At 41.0% G+C, this 18,451-nt stretch overlaps 1 protein-coding gene across 3 annotated transcripts in view; it reads left to right on the plus strand.

Moving 5' to 3' along the window:
• Window positions 1-11,579, plus strand: part of RAI14 (retinoic acid induced 14) — an 88,326-nt gene extending 76,747 nt beyond the window's left edge. For 2 of the 3 annotated variants that reach the window (XM_017811322.1, XM_017811324.1), the window contains 10 exons: window positions 1,005-1,183; window positions 1,857-1,885; window positions 2,823-2,909; window positions 3,553-3,639; window positions 4,329-4,386; window positions 4,728-4,846; window positions 5,351-6,862; window positions 7,641-7,790; window positions 9,272-9,337; window positions 9,589-11,579. In XM_017811322.1, coding sequence (XP_017666811.1) covers window positions 1,005-1,183; window positions 1,857-1,885; window positions 2,823-2,909; window positions 3,553-3,639; window positions 4,329-4,386; window positions 4,728-4,846; window positions 5,351-6,862; window positions 7,641-7,790; window positions 9,272-9,337; window positions 9,589-9,666 — 2,365 coding nt within the window. In that variant the 3' untranslated portion in view covers window positions 9,667-11,579. The remainder of the gene's footprint in view (window positions 1-1,004; window positions 1,184-1,856; window positions 1,886-2,822; window positions 2,910-3,552; window positions 3,640-4,328; window positions 4,387-4,727; window positions 4,847-5,350; window positions 6,863-7,640; window positions 7,791-9,271; window positions 9,338-9,588) is intronic. The other variant, XM_017811323.1, reaches the window with a different exon arrangement.
• The last annotated feature ends 6,872 nt before the right edge of the window (window positions 11,580-18,451 follow it).

Consider the following 18,451-nt stretch of genomic DNA (forward strand, 5'->3'; position numbering starts at 1 on the left):
CTCCAGATTTCTATCTTATCCAGACTCAGTGAATTATTTTGTAATCTAAAACCTTCCCTGTGACTCTGGAGGTGTTACCCACATTGCCACTCAGCACTACCTTTTAACACAGCGCTGCAGCAGCCATCACCTCTCCAGGGCTCACTCATTACAAGGAGTATGTTCAATTCATCAGTGAAATGTTTGTCTAAATATTTAGCAAATATTATCACTAGTAACTTTTCAACTTCAAATCTGCACTGAGGAATGTGTTTGGCAGTAAACTTGGCCAACCTATTAGGCACATTTTCATGTTGAGAAAGGAGAATTATGCCCAAGCAGGAAGGCAGTATTAGAGCATGCTTGAAAAGTGAGGGGTTTTGTGTGTTTTTAATTATTCTGTACATTTCTTATGACCTCTTCAAGTAAATGAGAAAAGCAGACACAAAATGTTAGGAAAAGACTCCTTCTGCATGCTACCCTTACTCTAGGATCTGGCATTGTGTAGCTACCCCATGTTGGAAAGGGAATGGTTTGTGCTCTAATGGACTTATTTCTTCTTTTCTTTTTTCTTTTTTCCTTTTTTTTAAGATGACAGTAGTACCAGGGTTTCAGGTCAAACCCGTCTCTTGGACTCACTGAAGGTCTTTGAGGTTTTTTTGGTTTTTTTTGTTGAAATCTCTTTGTCTCTTTTGTTTAAAAAGCAGCATGTGAAGGATAGCAGCAATGAAATAAAGGCTTTCCTGTTGTACCACCACTGTAATTGTAGTGTAGCAGTGAGGTTTGTTAGTCTGACTTTATCCTGCAGCCATTTCTATCTATGACTCTCCTCCTGATCTCAGGAAGCCATTTTTAGAAATGACCTGTCTTTGCAGCTGGAGAGTATGTATGAGGAAGAGGAGGGACGTTATTGCACAATAACCATCACACTTCTTTTCCTGAAAAAATGAGCTGCTTAAAGAGTATGTTCTTGACACTTGTTCTCTGTGTTTTGGTTTTGTGTTTTGTTTTTTTTTTTTGTTCAGAACTGCTTTGATGATGGCTTGTGAAGTTGGTAACCTTAACATGGTGGACGCTTTCCTTAGGAGGGGTGCAGATGTCAGTTTAGTAGATGTCTTTGGACAGAACGCCCTCCATTACGCCAAGCTCTCTGAGAATACAGGGATCCAGAACCTCCTATCATCAAAGTTATCTCAGGATGTGGGTATGTAAGAGAGGCTGAGTGCAGTTTGTCCCTTCTTGAATGGGCTATGTAGATGTTTAGCACTCAACAAATTTACTTCAAACTGTAATCTGAAATGTTGCAAAAGCCATTTTCAAGATCGTCTGGCTGAGACTTCTCAAAAGCTCTTTGCCATAGATGGTAATATTTAACATGGGATAAAGCCCTGAGGGCAAAAAGAGGTGTTTTGGAGAAAGAAAAGGTAAGTTGATGTAGCAGCATTGTGAAGTTTTGAATACATTGAATACAATTTGGAATAGATTCTTTTTTATTAGGTGGGAGAGTCAGTGGAACATACAATTTCTTAGCAGAGGGGTTGAAGAAGGAACTAAAGCAGGCAGAAGATTTTATGGTCAAAATAAGATGGATTTCTGAAGTAGGAAGCTTAATGTGGAAGAATGGTGTGAGACTATAATAGAATAAGAATTGTCGTGATTCTTCAGATTTTATCTCAGTATAAAACCCAAACAGTAGCAGAGAGAGGGTGTGATTCAAATGGCATTTGGAAATTATGTTTTTCAGCTTTCAGACAGGAATTCAAAAATCAGGCTGTTTATCTGTGATATGGGAAGTAGAGCTGAGAGGTGGGCTAAGAATGGCAAATAACTTTTCCTTTGTTAACGGTTATTTATTCCACCTCTTTTCTGCTTCACAGATACAAAATCACCGACAAAAGCGAAGCAGGTATTTGTCCTTTTGGTTTTGAAAATACTCAGAACTATCTAGACCTGTACCATAAGAACTAGTAACTGACAGGACTGGAAGCAATAGTGAATGTCACTGTGAGATGTGTTGCCATGACTACTGTGTAAAAGGTTTTTGTTGCTTAGTTAAGAAATGTGTTTCAGAAACATTGCTTTTAGACTTGGCTTCTCTCCGTATAAGCAGCCAGCACCCTTAGTGAGACAAGGAAGGGAGTGCGAGTGTGTATGTGCATGTGTGCTTTTCTCATGTATAAGGCAGGAGCTTGGCTTTTGGACTCCCTATCTCTTCCAACTGTGGAGGAGGTGGTCTAGAAAAACACCCTATCTCTAAAAGATGTAATTGAAAGTTATCTCTGGTTACTGGAGACCCCGTCCTGTGAGAATCCCAGCAGATTTAGGCAGTTATACTGGTTTCTTAAATTTTGTGTTTAATATCATATCTTGGAGTGCACCTAAACCTTGTAGACCTGCTGGTGGCTGGAAAGTAGATGAGGGCACAGTGCATTGGTTCATTCCTTCTCTGAGTGGAGAGGTAGGTTTTTCAGGGAGCTCAGGCAGAAGCCAGTGCAGAGGAAAGATGGAAGAAGCCATGAAGAAGGGCATGACTGGGCTATGTATGAGTGGAATTATTTAAGATCACTGGTGCTAAACCTGTTGTCAGCTTCTGCTTTTTCACTAAATCTTGTTTGTTTTCACTGAAGCATGGGTTACAAGGGAGCAGATTCTTATTGTCAGGCATGTTTCATATCTTTATGTTAGTAGAGATACGGTCTTTACATAGGAAAAAAAGGCACTGCATGAGCTGCTAAGGTTGATATTAATGTGGGATTTTATTTTATTTTTTTTATAAAACAACTTGCTCGGACTTTACTAACCAAACTAACAAACCTACATTTTCTGGCTGGTGAAACTTTCAGCATGATCAAGGCTCTAAATTAAGTTCAGAAAGAAGTGGAACTCCAAAAAAACGCAAAGCCCCACCTCCTCCTATCAGTCCTATTCAGGTAAAGAAAAGACCCAATTTTGAGATACTTTTAGGGGGTATAAGGCATTTTGAACATTATGTGAATTATGTGGGCTGGATTTGCTCTGTCACTATTATTTTATATGCCTTACAATGAGTGCTTTTCCTTACGTTAGGATGACACCATGAAAGCACATGTTGGTTAGGTTAACTAAGGAAAATTGCTTGAAATACAGCATGGCCTAAGATAAAATGTGCAAATGTTAGTGTACAAGTTCTTTTTCAAACTCAAGTTGAAGTTGTCCTGGTTTTGCTGATTTCAATAAATAAATAATTCTGTATATTTTGATTATACATATATATATGTACACATTATTATGTTAATATATGCATATAGAAGTAAAAAACTGCATTTTGATACTATAGAAATCTATTTAACAGCTGGGTTTAATCTTAAAGTGGAATGTTACCTGTGTAATAACTACAATCCTTATGTAATACTGGCTCAGAAGAGCCCTAAATAATTAGGCCTGCTCTTCGAAAAGAATCTAGAATTGTGACTTATGTTAGTGCAGGGAAAAGTACTCTTTAATGCATGTGTGTGTGTGTGTATATGGGCAGATGTTAGGTAGTTATATGTGCGTGTACATATACATACCTATTTGTATAAAAATCTTTTACAGCTTAATGATTTGTCCTCTCCACACTCATCAACTTCAACTCCCATGACTGGAAAAGGGCAGGCTTTCTTTGCTGATCAAGTGTGCAAGGTATCAGTGCTCTGTTCTTATGAGCTTAGGGAAGGAATGTATTTTCTGTTTTGCTTAATGTTCTATTTTGCTGACTGCAGAGTCTTCTGCGACCTAATTAGCTGACTTTTAGGAACAGAAAGAAGTCCAAATCTATTTACATGTAATTTATAAAGCAATTGTAGATTACTCTAAAGTTTAACAAATATGTATATAGAAATGGTCATAGATTAGTTAGTGTTTAGGAATATGGTTATGAAAGTAAGTATTAATGCTACAAGAGTTCATTTTCTAATACCAGCAAAGGGCATGGAATTGAGCAGTGCAAAAAGAGACCCTTTTACCAAAAGACATCAGGGAAACAATTGAGTGTGTTCTACCTGATCTTTACCTTATGGCATTGAAGATTTTTTTTCTTAAATACATGTCAATATATTGCTATTATTTATCACAGGGGCTGCAGTCTTTCAAATTATCTACAAGATAGTTGCCGTTATTTCCTTAGTATTTAATGAGAATTGGGCAATGGAACCTGAATGGCTTTAACAGACTTTAAAGATGCTACAATTAAACGAGACCTCAGAAATAAAAGAAATCCGCTTTGACAGGCTTTATCCAGCAGGATCTATACTGTCTGTAGTTCTTTTTTGTGAGCTGTCCAACTTTACAACTGCATTCTGTGAAAACATTTTCTTTTGATGTCTTGGCAGGAAGAATTCAGCTCCTTGCATAGAGATAATAAGGACAGACTGAGTGACAGCACAACAGGTATACAGTTAATCCTTACTTTCATCTTTGGTTAGGCATTTTAGGTGGCATGAAATACTGAAAACTGGTCAGAAATCCTCTGTGCCTTTCTGCTTAGAACATGAGACACACCAAGTATTGAGAGTAATGTTTTGTAATTTCACTAGCAGCTTCCCACTAAAACCTCCTGCTTCTATTGAGTGAACTTAACACTTTTTGGGGGAGTTTATAGGAACAGTTTGTTCACTGCATTTAGTGGTCATGGGAACAAACTGTTTAACTTTAAATGTTAAAATAAAGCGTAAAATAAAGCATTTCAGCTTTTCGAAAGCTTTTGAATCTCTTTTTTTTTTTCTCTGAAGGTGGTGATAGCTTATTGGATGTGAGTTCTGAAGCTGACCAACAAGATCTACTGCTGTTGATGCAAGCAAAAATTGCTTCTTTGACATTGCACAATAAGGAGCTGCAGGACAAATTACAGGTGGCATATTTTTGTGCTGTTCTGGTGTTCTCTTAATCTGCTAGCAGAACAAAGAGCTTCTTACTGTTTTAAAGAGTTGTACTCTGAAGATAATTTAACGAGCTTGTTCGTAAGATCATGGAAACACTCTGTCCCAAAGGATTAAATCAGTGTTTTATCTTCTCACTTTTTCCATAAATTACTGAGTAACTTTGTTATGATAGCCACATTCTAAAAGATGTTAGCAGTTGGGTTAGCAGAATTTTAATTTGCATAGCTTTGATTATTAGCTTATGGAGATCAGCCCAGACTTTCAGACGACCTTGGCACTTACTGTCCTCTCTCACTGCAGATGACTAAGTGGTAGCAGCTGGGCTTTGAATTTTTCTAAAACTTTCTTCCATGGTTCTTTAATCATCTGTCTCTGTAGGATGTAGCAATATTTCCTTGATTACTCTATTCTAAAAAAAATATAATCTTGTCCATGTATTTATTGTGCAATTGTTCGTGTTTCTTTTTGGACAGGAAAGAACACCTAAAGAAGGGGATTCAGCTGTAGAATCTTATTCAACCCAAACAGAGTTTGAGCAAACAGTAGATAGACAAAATGAGTTCTTGGCTCAGGAGCTGAAGCCCACATTAAATGCCACGAAGACCCAAGAAAAATTGACAAGCCCCAGAGAAGTAAAAATGAAGTACCTCCAGGAAGACCTAAAGGATGTGCAGAGGAAATTAGAGAATTCTGAAGCCAAAAGAAGGCACCTGGAATCTCAGACCCAGTCTAGAATTCCAGAAACAGATCGTTTAAATAGCCCAGACATTTCAGAAAATGGTTCTGATCTTAACCTCAAGTTCCAAGAAACTCCGAACAGGTATGAGGAAGCTGGGAAAGACGCCTTGAATGCACAAAGGCAAAAGAAGCTGAGTCTTGTTTCCTCTGAAAGTGAAGAAACCAGTTCTGATCTGAGTATGTTGAAAGTTACATATGCAGAAGTGGAAACACTTAAGCAAGAATTGAAGAAAGCATTGGAGGAAAGCGAAAGACAAAAAGAAAAAGTGAGAGAACTACAGAAAAAGTTTGAAGACAGAGAGCAGAATGTGGCAAGCAAATTGTCTGTGGAAGAGTGTGAGGAAATGAAGAATTCATATTGTTCAGTTATTGATAACATTAATCAAGAGAAAGCATTGCTGATTGAGAGGTACAAAGAAGGGCAAGAGGAAATTAAAAGGCTACAGGACAAGCTGACAAATCAGACACAGCTGGAATCTAGTCCTGAAGCTGGAGAAATGAAAGATGTGATGCACAGAATGGTAGATGACCTCAACAGACAACTTAGTGAATTGTCTCAGTTGTACAAAGAAGCACAAACAGAGCTTGAAGACTTTAGGAAGAAAAAAACTCTAGATGATATAACTTTGAACTACATTCCTAGAGAAGAACATGAGAAACTGATGGAGGTAACAAATTCTTTGAAATACAAAGCAGAAAATGAGTTATCAGAAATGAAATCCCAGTACACAAAAGTCTTAGATGAAGCAGAAGAACTAAAGCAACTGTTAGACACTCAGAAACAAAACTCTGTGCCAATTACTGAACACCGCCAGGTGATTAGTGCACTCAGAAATACAATAAAGGAAATGGAGGAAGAAATACATGAGCTCAAAAAACAGCTTAACAACAAGGAAGGTGAATTAAGAAACTTAGAGAAGGAGTTACTGGAAGAAAAAGCTGCAATTAATGAAGCTATGGTACCCAAGGCTACATATGAAAAGCTCCAGTCATCACTAGAGGGTGAAGTCAGTGTTTTGTCATCCAAACTGAAGGATGTAATGCGAGAGAAGGAAAATGTGTCCTTAGATGCTCTGAAACTGAGAAATGAAATTTTGCACTTGAAAGAAGCAAAAGAAGGTATGCATACTCTGCTTGAAGCAAAGGAACGGGAGGTGACTGATCTTCAGCAAAAGTACCACCAAGTTCAAGAAGCCCTTCTTGAAATGAAAAACTCATCAAAACTAGAAGAAGATAAAGATAAAAAGGTCAGCGACTCACTACAGTGCAGGAGTAGTATGAGTTCAGGCTGCAAAACACGTTGAGTGGTGCACAAGTGATCTCATAAATGATGTTGGTTCAAGTGTAACTTCTGAGTGTGTTTGCCCATCCAAAAATTCAGGGTTTAAAGTCGAAAGAAGTTTTCGGTATCTTTAACTTTGCAGTTTATTTCCCTTTCCTGTGGAGATACACATAATCTTTCAATTTACCTCTTTAAAATTCTGCTTGGGTTGGGTTCACACTATTTAGGCAACTGAGGTCAAAAAAGTAGGATTTACAGCAGGAAGAGATTCCAGAGGAGACAAGATCAGGAAGGAGCAAAAATTCACTGTTGTGATATTACTGTATCATCTCAACCATAGCATGATTTGACTAAGTTTCCTCTGCAGCGACCATTTCTATCACTACAAATTCTTTTATAAAAAGCTATGCCTCTTGCTAGCTGTGAATAGGTGGCCTGTGTTTGTTATATTTGTGTCTTGCGTTCAGCAGCAGAATTTGTAAAGGTGGTAAATGCAGTCCTTCTTTGTAAATATTGCTGTTTTTCAGAACAAGGAGTCCATTTTGAATAGACTGGACTAGGATGGGAGATAGAGAAGCATTGTAACCCTTTGTTTACATGATGTCTCTATTTGTCCATTGAGTTATTTACAGTTTGTTTTTCCCCATTCTTAAATTTAAGTCACAAATAACTCATAGATGAGACTCACAGGAACACAGTATGCCTTGCATCTTCTGATGAAAACCTGGTTTTTGCCTCCCTAGATCAATGAAATGTCCAAGGAAATTAGCAAATTAAAAGAAGCACTGAACAGCCTTTCTCAGCTTTCCTACTCCACCAGTGCCCCCAAAAGACAAAGCCAGCAGCTGGAGGTGTTACAACAGCAAGTGAAGCAGTTGCAAAACCAACTGACTGTGAGTGTGATACTTTATAAACCTAACATTAGTCCCAGCTCTCCAAAGATACAGGCGCTATTCTTCGCTCTGCTTATTTAAAATGCAATACGGTCAATAAGTACACGGGAGGGTATTTTCATCCAGAAATTCAGTAATTTCTCTGTTTCACTGAAACATCTAGGAATCTGCAAGTCACAAATTTCTCTTCAGAAAAAGCCTAACTAAAGCAAGCTATTTTCCCATATATTTTTCTCAGGCCAATACAGAAACAAAATTCTTATAGTGGAATCTAATGACCAAACCTGTTGCCGAGACCCTGTTTTGTGGAAAAGTATGACCAATGTGCAGGGGATTTGTGCATTTTTCCAAGAACATTCATCAGCTGAAGTAGTTTTGTTTTATTAAGCTTTCTGGAAGACATACTCACTGAAAGCATGAGGTTTCAAATCAAGCAAATCCATCTGTTTATGGAGAGCACAGTTAATTCTCTGAAATTCTGAACTGCTTACAGAGGGGTTTTTTAATTATATTTTTTTGTGCATGAAAGGTCCAATCCTCTAAGCTGGGTTGAGTCTTAACTGATATTTCTGAGAGCTTGCCTGCCCAAAGGAGCACTTTAATTCACTTTTGAGGATGAAAAGAAAGTAATGCCCATCAGAGGCCCTTGTAGAGAGCTGTGGAGTGACTCTGGAAGGAGAATTCCCAGACTGACATGCTAAATGGCTTAACTGGTGTCTCCTTCCTACCTTCCCCAGCAGAAAGAAAGAAGAGTCAGAAAAATACTCTTGCAGCAGGGAGAAACAGTAGGCAGACAGTTACACACTGCATCCTGTTCAGACTCAGAATGCAGTTTCTTATTCCAGTCCTCCATGTCTGAAAGGATCCTTCATTTCCTGCTGCTTAAGGACCAGCGAAGTAGAGTGAGGTCCAAAGGTATGCAGCATATTAGGAAAGTGGGTAGTATTTAAAACAGGACAGAATCACTTTCCCTCTTGTAGGTTAGCTTTCCTAGCAGCTTCATGTTTATTTGGAAAGATGGCTTCTGGGTTGTGGCAGTCTGTGATCATTAAAAGGGAGCCTGGCTTTCATTGACTGAGGGGTTTGTGGGTTAAGACCTCTGACAGATGGGTCATTGTCTTTAGGGAAGAGTTTGGTTGCAGCTGAGAATTGATTGATCAGAATATTGTAGTCTTTCCTCAATTCTGGTTGCTGATAAACTTGGAAGTACAGTATGTGTTCATTCCATGCCTTTGCAGCTCAGCACTTCTTACAACTGATGTTACCTCACGAGCTTTTTTATTGGGAGGGGTAGAATTACAGCATTTTCATGGACATGCTTCCGAGCAAATTTGGGCTTTTTAGTGGCACAGCAGTGTCGGAGCTGGTTTTCAGTGCATTGTATAAGACTGGTTTGTAATTTCCCCTGTGTAAATCTAGTTGAGGAGTCCTGAATTAATAGTTCTGAATGCTCTATGCCTTTCTGCTTAACTGTTTTCTAGGAAACAAAAAAACAACATCAGGAAATTGTCTCGGTTTACAGGATGCATCTTCTCTATGCTGTGCAGGTATGGTTGGATGTTGTCAGTCACACAGTCTTGGTATTTTAATTAAAGATGCTTCTTCTGCAGATCTAGTAAGAACTTTGTGTGGTTTATCTAAGACATCCCTCCCAAAAGGTATGACAGTTCAAGCACAAACTAAGCTCCATTTGGGAAATTGAATTCATGTAGCTCTCTACTCTTTAAGAATATTGACAAATATTTTTGAGGTACAGTAATTAGATCAATCATCTTTTCTTCTTTCTCCCCTTGTCTAGGGTCAAATGGATGAAGATGTCCAGAAAGTGCTTAAACAAATTTTATCAATGTGTAAAAGCCAATCACAGAAAAAGTAAACAACGAAAAAGCCAAGAAAAACTCCCTATTTTTATTAATCCTGTTATGGTTGTTTATCTAGATTTGCCTTAACGTAAGATTTAAAATTGGCAATTTGCTGCTTTTGTGTTATTGTGCTGTTTGTGAGGGGGATATAATTGTCCGTCTGTACCACTTCCATGTGCATTTCTATGTGCAGTAACTAAACACATGCCTGCTTTTCATATCCAAAATGCAAGTATGTTCTTCAGACTTTTTACTTAGGCCACTCCATATTGTGTTTACCCTATAAGTACTTTCCAGCTTCCTCCAATAGAAGCAGGTTAACCTGGAGGAAAGCACTCGTGTTGCCTGGGTAAAGGTGAAATTCTCTGTGAGGTCTTCTGTACTGATTATAAGCTGCATCTTGTTACTGGGGATGTTTGATGCTGTAGCGCTCAGATTCCTGACATTTTGCCATATGCAGTCTTTGGCAGAGCAGAAGCAAGCCTTGCAGCAGTGAGCAGGAGTAGATATTTATTCTAAGCCAGAACGTCAAACAGCTACACTTCTTAGTGTAATATTATTTAAGATTAACAAACTATGAGGTAGCTGTCCCAATCCACCCAATGCACTGAGTACATACCATACTTCACAGTTTCCGTAACTACCTGGTAGTGCAATGAAACTATTTCAAAGCATTAGTTTATTGAAGTTCTGTACAAACAGAACTGTCTGTATAAACAACCCTTTATGATAGGTTTAGCTGTCTATGCAAGTGTTGGCCATGAAGCTCAGGAACAAAACCAGAACATGTACTTTAGACAAGGGATTCTAGTGAACACAGGATGTTTACAGTGAATGTCAATGCCTCATACTTCCTAACCTCACTTTTGTAAAGATCTTCTCTTCAGTATATTTTTATTGGCCCTCTAATGAATTTTTTTGTAACTAAACCATTTTTTCTACATAATATTTGCATTAAGCTTATTAACAAATATTTTTAGGTAATTGTGTTTTAGAGAGTTTATACCCCCAAGTATTCAGTAATAGTGAAGCATAGTGAAGTGTTTTCAGTTTGTAAGGGATTTGTACGGAATAATAGGCCTGTCTGTCAGTGTGGTCCACAGCAATGAAGTCTAAAATGCAATTCAGACTGCTGTTTCGAAAAAATTTAGAAACTATAGATAGAGAACAGCAGAAGGTGTCAAAAAAAATCTATATGCTGTTTCTAGAGGCTAGAAGCATCAGTAAAGCCTTTATCAGCACTTCTAAATTTAAAATCAAATAAAAATGTCTGATGTGGGATAGAATGAAACTATGGAAAAATGTTTCTAAGCACACACTGCACTTGAGGGTACAACCATTTTAACTAGCTTGCAGCTTCAATATGGTATTGTTTTTTTTATTCTATGGGGATATGTCTCTTAATGGAGAAACCTTTCAGAGCTATATAATCTATGAAATTTATATACAGTCATAATATGACAAGAGTCGGCAGTGCCTCAGGCTGGCTGGACTCATAGTGCACTTATATCAGATAATTCCTAACTCTGGCAAAACTAGATGGATTTTAAAAGCAAGAAGAAAAATGACACCTTTGCATCAGTTAGACCTTGGTGTTACTTTTCTTGAGTGGTTTAACTAATGCCAGCTAATTTTGAACAGTATTTTGTAGTTAGACAGCTTTGAAAACGCTCCAAAGAAATGTGAAAAGAATTTTGCTGCATCACTTCAAAAAGAACAAGATTTTAAGCATGCTAATGCTGAAAGTATAAAACTTGATGAACCATATTGTAGGTTGCCTGATGGATTTAATCTTCTACTTGGGTTTGGTTTGTATATTTATTACAATTATCTTTGTGGAATATTGGAAATTATATACTACAGCATAACAAGTTTCTTTATATGTAATTTACAAGACATTTCCTTATGCAGCAAATAAACTATTTCCAATTTTTTTTCACTTGTGTCTTCATTTACTTTTTGTATTGAGGGAGATCTCACTACACTGTTCTAACGTAGTACAAATGTGTTAAATATCTCATGCTTAGATACATGTCAGATGGACTGGACTTTCCCCCTGAAATTGCAACTTCATTATAAACTATCTTGATCTGTAAGGTAGAATAGGACCCAGTCAAAACCCCACATAATCAGTTCTGTAGATGATGCCTTCTAACTGATGGGTAAGTTCAGAGCCATTTCTCATGTGGACATCCCGTTAGAGGTAATGCCACTGCATGCATTCCAGCTAAGTTTAAAACTACCTTAGAGCAGTAGCACAGATTGGTGATGTCCCACAGTTTTTCAAAACTGTGGTTCTCTATCACTTAGCACTTGACACACAGAACTACAGTGAAAGTATTTATATATATGTGTATATGCATATGGATATATGGATATGTGTACTTTTTAAACGTAGTTATACAGCCCCATTGCCTTTTATCATCTCCTTGGTTTTGTTGGAGAAACTGGCTTTTCAGTAACTTATTTGCTAAAATATCTTCCTGTCTGAGGGTGGAAGACACAAACAGCAGGAATTACAACTTTTGTGATTACGTCCTGGGATTCAAGTAGCTTTTTAGCCTCTTGAGGCCGATTTCTGTAAGCTACTCAGCACTGAGTTTTTTTGGAAGAAGGACAAACTGGCATCCAAAACATGGGCTGGTGGGGTACATCGTGTCTGCCTATGCTGGTACTCTAAAACCTCCACACTTATTTTTGGCCTCCTGTATGGTCAGTCATGACAGCATGAGTCTTCTCCTGGACATCATTTTTATAGCCAGTTCCTGCCCTCCTCCCCCCTAAATGTATGGGCACTGGGGATGAACACTGCCCTTGTCAAACACACGCTGCAGTTTGCACACAATGGTGATGATTTGGTCAGACACCTTAAGCATACTGGCTCTTCTCACCCATCCTATACCCTGTCGCAGTAGATAATAATGACAAATGATGATAGCAGCCTTCAGATGAAATTTGGGAGGAAACATCATCTTAGATCTGCATTAAGATCACCTTTTTTTTTTTTTAACCTTTTTTTCCCCTCTTTCTTGCTGGATAAACTAAGGACAAGTTCCTGTACACATATGTTGCCCTGGTTATTTGGCACCTGGCTGTCACAGGCCCCCTCCTTTGCCAACCCAGATGGATATGGGAAGATGATGGAGGAGATTTCAGCAGCCATCAGGCAAGAACCTCTTGCAGTGTGCCCTGTCTCCTCGATGGACAGATCTTTTGGCTTCAGCAGCACATAGTGGCACAGAGCCAACACCTGAGCACAGGGGTGGTTGATCCTCTTAGATGAGTTTGGCTCCCTGGGCATGCTGCACACCAGATGCCCTGCTGGAGCCCCATGGATAGAGGCACAAGTATGAAGATAATATTCCCCTATGCTGGCTGAGCAGGGGGCTCAGTGATGGCAGAATGGCCTGCTAGTTTCCTTCCTACCTCTCCTCAAGTCAACTAAACAGTGATGTGCTATATGTCAGCACAGGACAGCAGGAGCCAAGGGAAGACCACGCTGCTGTGTGCTGCAGCAAACCATGCAGTGGCCCAGGAGAAGCAGCCAAGAAAGGGCTGGTGGAGAAGCTGGCAAGAAACCCCTTGGCAGATGCCACAGCACTACATGGAGCTGTTAAAGCCCACTTCATGTTTCATGAGTTTTCCTAAGAGTGGCTGGCTGGAGGAAGGAGGTGGTATGTGATTTCACTGCTGAGTGTTTAAGTGCTATATAAATTACTGCTGCTGCACATCTGTTGTGTTTAGACCATAAATCTGCTCCCTGAGGGGCTTTTGCAGTGTGGAGTACCAACCTAGAGTGTGCAGGAGGGAGGAGGGTAAGCAAAGAGGCTGGAGTACCATGTGGGACATGGCAGGAAAGCTGTTTCGAGGCACTGGAACAGGGTTGTTCAGGTGCTTTTTGCCTGTCTGACCTGTCCCCAGGGAGGGTCTTGCTTGGGGCAGCCCCACCAGAGCATCCTGTGGCTTTCTTCATACTGATGCCAGCCTTCATCTGAGCAAAAAGCAGGCACAAAAGGCTGAGGCAAGTCTGCCCTTAAACATGGCAGAGAACCATATGCTGCAGGGAAGAATCACTGACTCAAGCAGCGCAGAGCAAGTCCTGGAGGAGGAGCAGCCTCCCGTAGCTTTGGTCAGGGCCTCAGACTGCTGCTGTGGGACATCTCGGAATCCAGGCCACAGAGCAGCTTTGCATGTTGAATAAATGAGTGGAAAAGGTCTGGAGATTTCAGGGTAGCATAGTCAGATGTGATGCACGTGTTCTGCAGGCACAAGCATAACACAGCAAATTTTTTCGAAGAAATAGGAATGGGTGCAAGACTTTTAGGTCACTGTGGTTTTGGTCTGCCACAGAATTTAATGTCAAGCTACAGTTCAAGAGTTCGAGTACCTTAAAAACCTTTATCTTTAGCACTGCTGTCTGGTTCTGCAGACATGGGTCACTGGGGGTACTCTTGGGTGCTCACTAATTCTCAGCAAAGCATTTCATAGAAGTGAAGTTTCAAATGCTTTTCTTCACCTCTGCCTCCTCCTCTATTTGGATCCTTCATGATCCTTTTGAGCATAAGTAATGGAGATACTCAGTACAGACTAGAAGTATACTTTATTTTGGTTTGTCCTGCTTTCTTCTCAGGGCGGTAACAAATTAATTCTCTTCAACAGTCATTTCCATAAACTCTCTATCTTAGAATTACAGTGGTGAATTGCAGCTGAATCAAATTAAAATCTGTGATTTAATAAGTTTTTACTAATTTGAGGAAGCCTTAGTTAGAATTTTTGTAGCCACAGACTAGATCTACAAGGTTAGCCTGTTACTGGAGACAAAGCCATGGCTTTGCTTGACATCTACAAGTGTTGAGGTCCCCAGGCTATGGCAGTGAGTGACAGAAACCCCTCTAAGATGAAATGACGGCCTCTGTTGTGTTGGACCCAGTGGTGGGATCTTTGTAGTGTGTCACTAACATATGGCTCCTCTCATGGTCAGTTTTTGCCTTTGCACAACGAGCAAAGGTTTGTTCTTTTAGTCTTGCAGATGCCAGTCCCCAGTCCCACTGGTGGCTTCAGGAGGGTCGGTTTTGTGGTACAACATGTAGTTCCTGAGGTATTTTTATGGCAACCCTGAGATTAGCTCAGTTGGTTAGAGCCTGGTGCTAATAATACCAAGGACTGTGGGTTCAATCCCTGGAAGGGGCCATTCACTGAAGAGTTGGACTTGAAGATCCCGGGTCCCTTCTAGCTCAAAATATTCTTTGATTCTGCGAATCTGAACACATTTGTGGCTGTTTACAAACCTTTGGCTGCCCTGACTGGGTCTTATTGATGAGTTTAACACAATCACCATTTTTTCAGTCTATTATTTTTAAAAGCCTGCTTGCATGCTGATCTGTCCAGATTCACAGTGTTGGCCCTCCTTGTACATTTTCCAACAGCCTGAAATGCTCAGACAGTTGGTAATGGGGCCTCCTACCAGCAGCTGGAGATTGGAAACAGCCACATCTCAGTGACATCATCTCCTGCAAGGAGTTCAGGGCTGAAGCCCGTCTCCTTCGTCCCAGCGGGTGGCGGTCTGCTCCTGCCTGCCTGGGTGTGCTAGTGTTAACCCTGCCCAGGGCAGATGCTGCAGATGGTATCCTGCACCCAGTGACCCTCAGGAAACAGGCATCAAAACACCAATATACCTGTATGAGAAGCTGTTGTTCCACTGTGGTCACCCTTCTTGGGATTAGCCAAAATCATCCCTAGTGATGGCTAGGCTCAGGCCACGGGACTCTTGTTGCATTCCCTGTCATAAAGTAGCAACAGTCCCACACCCACTGCACATTCAGAAGCTCTGTCCAAAAATGTTTGGACATTTGCTAAAGCAAAAATGCATTTGCTTCTCTTTAAACACTTTGCTGTCCGCCAGGAGATGTCCCCCTAAAGAAAAGTCTGGGGAGCAAGGGGGATTAAGCTGCATTTTCCAGGCTAAAAGGAAAAAAACCTCAAAACATTCCTGAGAGATTAACCTGGCATTCCTTCCCCTCCAAGCCTCCCTCACAGCTAGAAAACTGTGGGGAGTGACAACTACAAGCACAAAGGTCTTCACTGTCCCATTCCTAGAAACAGCTCCTCTAGATTCTTGCTATTCAAACTGCAGCTCTCAAAAGAACAGCACTGCATTCAGCAGCTGGTGAGGCCACAGCTGGGTGTGAGCACAGCTGGACAGACATTGCAGAGCCAGGTGCAGACATGCCTGTACAGGTGTCCCAAAGCTGGGTGCCTTCTGGAAGGTCACAGTGGTGAGGGTGGCTGTGCTCCCTGGCAGTGCTCCTCCTTGCCTTGTCCCGTCCCGCAGCACGTGTGCGGAGGGTTTGGGAGCAGGCGGTGGGAGTGAGACTGGCCCGGAGTCCTGTGCTGCCTGAGGGCGGCTGTCTGCTATCCACAGCGTTTCTAAAATTCCTGCCTTTGCTGCCACATGAAGAAATCATCACCATCTGGTGGCCCGGACTAGCGAGGGACAGCAGTTTCCTCTGCAGATGCTTTGGCTGATGTGTCTCTGGCACCACGTTGCCTTGCAAATATCTGTATAATTAAAGCCTCTGGCACTATGTTGCCTTGCAAATATCTGCATAATTAAAGCCGTATGGGATCGCCCGGTCTGGGTTACAGCAGGGAAGAGGAGCTCTGTGCAGCCTGTGCCTCTCCAGGAGCGTTTCTGGGAGCCTTGGTCAGCTCCGGAGAGTGACTGCTCTCAAGGGACACCCGCCCCAGTCCTGTATGCAAGTAGCAGCCTGGGACTGCTCCCCAGCTCCTCTGGAACCTGTCTCATACCCTTATTTATTTTATGAGGAGAGTGAAGATCTCCAACAAGTTTGTTGTCAAGCTCAAGCTGGTGCCCCCAAGGAGGGACCTCAAAGGACCTCTGGGCTTTTATACCCTTTGGTCGTTCCTCCCAAGTTGGCTCCTGCCCCCACTCTCTGTGTTCATCCACCTGGACGGTGTCACCCATCACCACTCTTCATCTCCCACCCAGAGCTCAATCTGTATCTCAAACTACAGCTTGCAAAGAGAGCTACCTGGACCAGATGTATTCCTAAGCATTAGCAAACAGGCATTAATGTTCATTGGCTACAAGTTACATAGTTCTCTTATTAATTACTATTCTATCTTCTATCGACTGATCATTCTCTCAGTTCTTACGCTGGACATCACTCAGAGCTTGTTAGCTGCTGTCTGTTTCAGGGAGTTAATCTCCTTTCTTGTTGATTAGGCTTAAAAGTATACAAACTGCAACCTCTCTGCAGTTACTGCATGACTGGGTGGAGCAGCTTCTTGCCTTCCTTAGTGCTGCAAACCCATTGCTACAGTCCTCTAGCATTTATGGGGGAAGATCCACACATATGTACAGATGGACCCGTTACCTAAGGCCTCCAGCTTTCTGTTCACTTGCTCTTTTTTGGTCAACCCCAGCGTCCCATCTGAGCTGGAAGGGTGGGAGGCTGCTTAATTCTCCATGAAATTTTTAATCCACACCCAGACACACACACCACCACCCCTACACCCCAACCCACTACCCCACCTCAAATACTGATGCAATGGGATTGAAATTTCCATCATCTCTCTGCCCAGATTTTCAACAGTTTAACAAAAGGGGAGCTTCTCCTGGGCAGCTCTTTCTAGACTTCCTTTGGATGCAGTTCTCCAAGATACTTGCATAGATTGACATTCACAGCTGTGGTGGATATTCAAGCCCACTTCTCACTCCTGTGAGTTTGTTAACTCCACAAAGAGATCAGAGCTGTGTGGGCACCTGATTACATTTCCCTCCAACACCCACGCCCTTGAAGAGCCCCCCCAATTAATTAGCAATGCTGATGCACTGTCCTGTTCCTCGTTAGAGCCCAGCTAAAGACAGAAGCAGAGTAGAAAGAGGCTGAATACATTGTTGTCACTTTCATTTATACCTAAGCGGTCCTGGCCCCCCTCAAAGACAGATTCACATCAAAATGAGCTGCTGTCTGAACAGGAAGGCATCAAGTGTCTATTCTGTAATAGCTCCATTTTAAAAATAATTCTGTATTTGTTTAGTGTTCTATCAGCAAAAGTACTGTTTAGTGCTGCTATAATTACTTACACAGTTTCTACATATTTATTTTGGTAAGACTCACTTGCTGCATTCTTAGGGGTTTACAAGCTGCTACAAAATGAACTTAAAAACAGATATCTAGAGGAAACAGCATGTGGTTTATTTCAGCTTTTCCTGCTGCTCCATTAACCAACTAAAGACCCGTCTAGTCAAGTATATAAGAATATTATTTCCTTATAAATCCATCAATAAATATTAAACAACTGATTCTTTCCCACAACTAACTTTGAAAAAGAGGTATAGAACTCAATATATTTTGAGGAATTTCGTGCTCAACAGTCTTTACAGACTCAAATGGCTGTAGAAAGCCAAGGAGACACAAGAACTCAGTGTGCTGGGAGGCAGGAGATAACATTAGCACTGGCATTGTTTGTGTTTTGTTGCATAAAGACTGTCAGGACCAGGAGCCAAAGGCATTATTTTGAATTCTGGTATCTTTGCAGTCTGGGTGGACCCAAGGCTTTGTAGCTGTGTTCCGGTAGGATCAAAGAAATGCCTTCTTGAAGACCTGAGGTCAGTTCTTACTCTAAAAAGCATGAATCAAAATAATTTGCTTTATGGCTCCTTGATCTGGGATGCCCACAGCCCCAGTGCTGCCCCATTGGAGCTGCCCAGCAGCTCCTACCACAGCTAAATTGAACCTGGGTAGGAGATGCTGGTTACAGTTCCCACCCCAG

The sequence above is a fragment of the Lepidothrix coronata genome, unplaced genomic scaffold (assembly GCF_001604755.1).
Source record: "Lepidothrix coronata isolate B3197 unplaced genomic scaffold, Lepidothrix_coronata-1.0 Scaffold31, whole genome shotgun sequence".
In the NCBI taxonomy this organism is placed as follows: Eukaryota; Metazoa; Chordata; class Aves; order Passeriformes; family Pipridae; genus Lepidothrix; species Lepidothrix coronata.